Source organism: Myotis yumanensis, unplaced genomic scaffold, assembly GCF_028538775.1.
Source record: "Myotis yumanensis isolate MYYU_CA2020_CCGP unplaced genomic scaffold, mMyoYum1.0.hap1 SCAF_12, whole genome shotgun sequence".
Classification (NCBI taxonomy): Eukaryota; Metazoa; Chordata; class Mammalia; order Chiroptera; family Vespertilionidae; genus Myotis; species Myotis yumanensis.
Window position 1 is genome coordinate 61913010 of NW_027223763.1, and position 7141 is coordinate 61920150.

Sequence of the window (7141 nt, forward strand, 5' to 3'; positions counted from 1 at the left end):
CCCATCTTTCATAAAATACTACCATGCTCTTCTTCCTTCTATTCCTTTTGTTGCTGTCTTTTCACCTCATTTTCTCCCTCCTGAAATGGCTGATGTGTACAAATTAGATGACACAGAGCTCTTCCCCAATCAGCTCTTCCTACTATCACCCAGGCAAAATGTAAGGACCTAAAGTTTCAAGGAACCCAATGGAAACAAACCAGAAGTAGGTAACAAGAGAGTTACTCATCTTCTGCAGTGGTTCTCAACCTGTGGGACGCCACCCCTTTGGGGGTTGAACCACTCTTTCACAGGGGTTGCCTAAATACATCCTGCATATCAGATATTTACTTTACGGTTCATAACAGTAGCACCATTACAGTTATTAAGTAGCAACGAAAGTAATTTTATGGTTGGGTAATGAAAATAATTTTATGGTTGGGGGTCACCACAACATGAGGAACTGTATTAAAGGGTTGCGGCATTAGGAAGGTTGAGAACCACTGTTTAATGACTTCATCTAATATTTTAGCATTTTCTTGTCTTTGTACTTTCTGTTCTTTCTAATATCCCAACTTTTTCTTTTGGTTCTAACTCCCACACCAACCCAATTTAGATCAGAATCCCTTGTTGTAATACACTCACTTAAAGACCCACTTTTTAAAAGCATTTATATTAGCTTGTAAATACCTACCTCAGCTTTATTTTACAAGTCTATTTGGTCCACTTGCTTATCTCACTTTAAGAAACTAATTCTTCCCTGGCCAATGTGAATCAATGGTTGAGCATCAACCCATGAACCAGGAGGTCATGGTTTGATTCCCAGTCAGGGCACATGTCCAGGTTGTATGCTGGATCCCTGGTGGGGGTTGGGAGGGGTACTGGAGGCAGCTAATCTATGATTATCTCTCATCATCGATGTTTCTATCCCCCCCCCCCCCCCCGTCTCCCTCTTTGAAATCAATAAAAACGTATTTTAAAAAAGAAACTAATTCTTTTAGTGGCTGTGAGTGGCATGAGAGAAATGTAAAAAGCATCAAGAAAAATCAGGGTAAGGGGAGAGGAGAAAGACCTTAAAATTAAGTACTTACTTTGCAAAGTATCTTTTCTGTCTCACTTTACATAAACGTGTCTGTTATTTTCCAACTAAATGGTGGAGGTGGTGCTTATAAAGATTTTTCCCTCCTAGAACTCCAGAATTTTAAAATATGTCTTTCCTTTCCATTCTTCTATATATTTTTCCTTGCTTCTCATACCATGGCAAAATTATTACTAATAAATATCAGCCCTCACAGTCACATGTGCAACAAACTCCTAAGTGATAAAACTTTAGTGATGGTAGGGAACTTAGAAGCAGTATAGTCCAACTCCCACCTTTTATAGATGAAAAAAATTGAGGTTAATCAAAGTTACATTATTTAGTAAGTCATGTATTTAATTAAAGAACCGGTAATGGAACCCAAGTCTTCCATTTTCCAATCAAGTCTTAATTTCTCTTTCCTCGATCTGCTCTTTCTTGCCGGGGGTTTATATATGAAGCAAACCATTAGTTCACCGTACAGTTTTGTCTTCTACTTCTACCCCGCCAACCCCCCTCCCTCCTGCAGCATTTTGCTCGCTGATGGTGGACGTCTGGAACGCGCAGGAAGCTCTCCCGGACTGAATAACAAACAGCAAGTGCCGCCCCGTCCTGAGGGCTGTCTTGCACCACCTTGACCCAGGGATTTTAGGATATAAAGGCGAATTCAAGGTGGTTCCCATCTTCTCCTCCAGTCGCTATCCGGTGGAGCTGCCTCCAGGACTTGCAGTGAATACGGTTTTGCAGGTGACTTGCTGTGACAGCCTCCTGACACCCACAGCAGCCGTCACCGTCCTCCTCTGGTCCTCGGTCTTCGGGTTTTCCCGTGAGCCCCCAGCGCCTAAAGCCCCAAGTGAGGACTTACGAGGGGCTCCATCAAGGTCAGTGCAGTGACCATCTCACCGACCTCCCATCGGAGGCCAATCCCGCTGCCTCCGACCCTGCCCCGCATCTCCAGGGCCCTCCATGGACTTCGTCTTACACCACTTTCCCGCCCGTAAACGGCAGCTGGGAACGAAACATTCCGCCCCCAAATCTCGCTGAACACCTCTGGCCCCACCTCTCTGCCTTTGGCTACAGGTGAGGATCCAGGGTGGGATCCAGAAAAGAAAAAAGTAAAAGGACTTATTTCTGGCCTGCCCCTCCTTCCCTTGAGGAATCCAGTCGCCAGGAAGGCTTTCCGAAAGCCGCTCTGCTTTGCAGCCTTGGTCGAACTAAGTTGGGGATGGGGAGCTGGGGAGAAAAGCAAAGTCGTTGTGGGCAGCTGGGTGCGCCCGCCATCAGTCTCCCGCGGTGGCGCGCAGGTACCCGACGATGTCCCGGTGGCCCCGCTCCTCAGCCAGGTCCACGGGCAGGCGGCCCCAGGCATCGCGCACATCCAGCCGCGCCCCGGCTCGGTGCAGCGCCACCAGCGTGTCCAGGAAGCCCTCCCGGGCGGCGTCGTGCACGGGCCGCGTGAGGGTGGCGGGGTCCGCGCAGTTGGGGTCCGCGCCGTGGATCAGCAGCTGCTCTGCCACGCGGGTGCTGCCCATCATCATGACCTGCGGGCGAGAGCAGAATGGTCAGGGCGAGGGGAAAGCGAGATGCAGGCCTGGGCAGGGACAGGTAGAACCATATCAAAAAATGAAGTATCTGCTTAATGCAGAGGTGCTTCACAAGCCCCAGGAATCTGATTAAACTCATTTGCTGATGCAATATTTCCCCTCTCCCAGTCCCCCTACCCGCTCCAGGTATACTCTTTACTGAGGTTCAGGTTATTTTCCAAATATGCAACAAAGAGTGGGTGATAATGTGCTTGTCTTCATTGTGAGAAAAAAAGAAAAAGCTGACTTCCATTTGAACATGGGAATCCATTTTGTTAAATGACTAATAGGTGGACTCAAGTTTAAAGGTTTTTAAAATCTGAAATTATTTCTCTTGCTCTGCCCTCTCTCCCCAGACATAATCCGTGTCTAAAAATCTTTATTAGGCAGTCAGCTGATGCTATATCTTGGAAGTTAGAGTAATGCTTTAGGGGAGAAAATGAGAAACACCTACATTTAAAATAAGGCTTACTTTGTTTAGTTCTCACAGTAAAACCCCCGTGGAAGGCCTTTGCTTTTCAATCACATATGTCTGTGCTTATAAATGTAATATAGTCCTACAATTTGAACCAAAATTGGAGCTATAGGGGAAAAAGTAGAGAGAGACACACATTGTTTTATCGGATAATGAAAACCAATTATTTGTTGTTAATAAATGATTCACCATTTTAAATATTTAACTTAATGTTATAGAGAAGGCCCAAAGTGTAGAGGGTGGTAGACTTAATGTAACATGTAATATTAATACTATATTTACATTGTACAGGATTTTATAATATTAAATAGTAAATGTTTTGCTATATGAAAAGAACTTGGATGCCAGTAGTTGAATCAGAACAATGCATAACTTAGAAAAAGGATGTTTGGAGTAGTAATCCTAAGGCACCCATTTGTATAAATATACATTATGCAAACATTTACTTATTTTAACAATAAAACAATTTTTGACAACTAAATATCCAAAATGGAATTATTTGTTCTTGTGACTTTGTGTTTTAAAATGTACTATGTAACTGAAAGATAGTATACTAATTTTTTTGTTTTGTTTCATGAATATTAGAAGCATCCAATTCCTTGCTTAAAAACCAAGATAGGTTATCATTCTTACTAGTGATATAAAGGCTGTTTCACATATAGAGAGGGGGGAGGAAAAGTGGTTTTTAATATCCCAGAAAATGGTGAATTAAAACTATAAAACCTACTTATACAATTATTAGTATAATTTGAAGTCTTTAACAACTACTGTACCATATTTTTGCTGCTTTGAACCATCCCTCATTTCTTGTAACACCTTTCTATGAATTCTAAAGGGATGAACATATATCTTCTTTAAAATTTACACTATTAGCAAGATTCATTAATAAAAGCTTGGTTCTGGAAGGTACTAATTAAAGCGGGAATAATAAAATATTGAATAAATGTATTTCAACAATGAAGAGGCTAATTATGTATGAAGACTCTTTTTCTTTTTAAAAAAAATATATTTTTATTGATTTTTTACAGAGAGGAAGGAAGAGGGATAGAGAGCCAGAAACATCGATGAAGAGAGAAACATCAATCAGCTGCCTCCTGCACACCCCCCACTGGGGATATGCCCGCAACCAAGGTACATGCATGCATGCCCTTGACCAGAATCGAACCTGGGACCCTTCAGTCCGCAGGCCAACGCTCTATCCACTGAGCCAAACCGGTCAGGATAAGACTTTTTTCTATTTAAAAACTACCTAACAGTTGCTGCGGGGAATGCTTTTGTAATCCAAGCATTCAGTATGGCAATTAAGCAGTAAAAATCCATAGAATCATTTTTTTTTCTTACGTAACGCTCAAGAGATAATGCTAACATAACAAGAGGAGTAAGTATTGTGGTTTAGGAACCCTGTCTTGTTCCTTTGTTTAGAAAAAGACTGCAAAGAATTTCATATTGCAGCTTGAAACTTAACAGTGAGGTTTTTTTTCTCCATGTACTATGATTTTGTGTGATTCTTTAAATTCAATACAGAATGCGTAAGTTGTAATTTATCTCTGATCCCGAGACGGGAGAGGATATACTGATATTTTTTCCATCATTAAAAAGAACAAACTGATGCAGTGGGTTTTTCATTCTTTTTTTTTTAAAGAATTTTTGGTGGGTGAACACCTGCTTTACACCTGGGCTCCACACCCCTAGCAAGAGAGAAACAGTGGAGACCCAGGTCCCAGAGGCGCCCCAGGGAGGCCGCGTCCCAGCGTTCGCGCGCCCCCTGCCGACGAGGCCCCTGGGCCCCAGGTACCTGGATCGGGCGCCTCCCGAAGCCGTTGACTCCGTTGGGATCCGCGCCGGCCTGCAGGAGCTGCCGCACGGTCTCCACTTGCCCCCGCGCCGCGGCGCTGGCCAGACCCGCATCGCTGCCGCTGCCTCCGAGCTTGACCTTGTCTTCTTCCCACATTTCGCTGACGCCAGACAAAATCGTGATGATCCGCCGCTAGCCCCGAGCTTCACGACACTCCTCGCTCCGTCCCCGCGTCGCCCCGGAGCCCTCTCTGCTCCTCGGGAGAGCCCCGCTGGCTCCAGTCCCCTGTCGCCGCCCTTTGGTGACTTGGCGGCTCGTGCAGAGGCCAAACGGCCTGTCGTTAAGTCGGCCTTTTCCGGGCGATCGCGAATGAGCGGACGCGCCCAGCTCGCTCCCAGGAAAGGCGCCTGGTGCGAGGGCTCCGGCTGGGAGGGCAGGAGCGAGCGTCCCGGATCCCAGGCGCACTGCAGTTTCTCGCCGAGTGTTTAGCCGGCTGGGAGCGGAGGGGTTTGGTCCAGCTGGGCGGTGCGTCGGCTCTCCCCACCCCCTTTGGCTCCGCCCTCAGCCCGCATGCCAGCTCGGCTATGCAGCTCGCGGGCCGCAAGGCGGGGCCAGCGGAGCTGCAGGGGACGGGGTAGGGGCGGGGATGGGGGAGTTGACGAAGTAGGGGCGGGGATAGGGGAGTGGAGCTAGCCCAGAGGGTGCTAGGACGCATGCGCCAGACGCCGGGAGCTCGGAGGCCCCGGCCTTACTCGCCCCGAGTCCGGGAAAGTCTTGGTCAAGGTTTTGGAAACATCGAATCAATGTACTCAGGCCCTCCCTCCAGCAGGCGGAGCAGCGTCTTTCTATTCCTTCAGCTGGCTTCACGCTGGAGACGTTAGTCGCTCCCCGTAGAATCAATGACAGAAAGACATTTAAAATAACTCGGTTTTAAGATGTCTGAAAGTGACAGCTCTGCAGCGGTCATGCAGGTTATATTCATCCCCAGGCAGTACTTGAACTTCACTAGCTTCACATCTTGCACCAACCTTAGCAATTTTCTTTTGGGGTGTGTCTTCCTATTTGAATGGGTCAAAAAAAAAATCAGTATACCTGGTAAGAGAAAAATCCCGGGAATCCTGTTTTGAATGTGCTACTTATTATTTTCATCTTTGAGTTATGGTTACACTTCCTTGTAAAAAATGACCTTTAGATTGAGAGTGACAACATGTCAGGCACCTAAAAATATCAATATGTATATTTTAAGGCTCTGAGATCACACTTTCATGATATTTGAACAGTTCATTTTTTATTTTACTCTTACTTATTAAAACCCACCTCAGCAAGTATTTCATTTTTACTTGTCGTGAGTAATAAAGGGAATTTATGCAATGATAATGAAACACAATAAAACCGGGTGTGGTGCTGGCTCTGCCATTAAACAGGTTGAACCTGTCACTAAACCCTCTTCTGAAGATTTAAAGGCCACGTGCTTTTCTTCTTAATCTTCCTAGGTGAGTTTGCATTAATGCAGCGGTTCTCAACCTGTGGGTCGCGACCCCTTTGGCAGTCGAACGACCCTTTCACAGGGGTCGCCTAGGACCATCCTGCATATCAGATATTTACATGACGATTCATCACAGTAGCAACATTACAGTGATGAAGTAGCAACGAAAATAATTTTATGGTTGGGTCACAACATGAGGAACTGTATTTAAAGGGCCAGAAGGTTGAGAACCACTGCATTAATGCATTGCTTTAAAGATTTAAAAAATTATAGCTGATGCTTGATTGAAATAGGAAGAGAGCCACCAGTTGTGTGTTTGTTGCCTAAAAACTTTGGTGAAAAACTACATGAAAGTAGGTCTCTCCTAACACTGAATCGTTTTTATTTACGACATCACTTTTGGTTCAGAGTGCCAAGGAGGAAGACTCTTAAAGGGAAGGCAATTGTTTGCTTGCTTGCAAATGAGACTCCATATGTTTCTTCTGGAATGCCTTAGCTTGGACTCCCCTCCCCTCAAACCACTATAGAATGAGGAAGAGCTCTTTAAAGAAAGGAAGGCCTATGGAAGTGGTAGTGAGGGCTGAAGAGATACTGATTTTCAAGAGAGTGGAAGTTCACCCGGATGGAGAAGAGAAAGAGGCAGTATTAACAATTATTTCTCTCTCACCCTACCCACATTTTTTAGGTTTCAGATTTTTTGGTTCCTCTGCCTTGTAATCTTATTTGAGCCTCTACTCTTATCTGG

General features: G+C 45.1%; 1 protein-coding gene across 1 annotated transcript; it reads right to left on the bottom strand.

The window, feature by feature from the left end:
• Positions 1-1388: 1388 nt before the first annotated feature.
• On the bottom strand, positions 1389-5379 carry LOC139021299 (cyclin-dependent kinase 4 inhibitor B). The gene is made up of 2 exons (XM_070431770.1): positions 4911-5379; positions 1389-2598 (listed from the first exon to the last, which is right to left on the bottom strand). Exons 1-2 carry the CDS (start codon positions 5064-5066, stop codon positions 2338-2340), a joined length of 417 nt encoding a protein of 138 aa, XP_070287871.1. The 5' UTR covers positions 5067-5379; the 3' UTR covers positions 1389-2337.
• Between the last annotated feature and the right edge of the window lie 1762 nt (positions 5380-7141).

Excerpts from the sequence above, each read along its gene's own strand:
- LOC139021299 (XM_070431770.1), bottom strand. The coding sequence starts at position 5,066 with ATGTGGGAAGAAGACAAGGTCAAGCTCGGAGGCAGCGGCAGCGATGCG. Across the intron at positions 2,599-4,910 it reads TCGGGAGGCGCCCGATCCAG|GTCATGATGATGGGCAGCAC; the intron begins GTACCTGGGGCC and ends TCTCGCCCGCAG.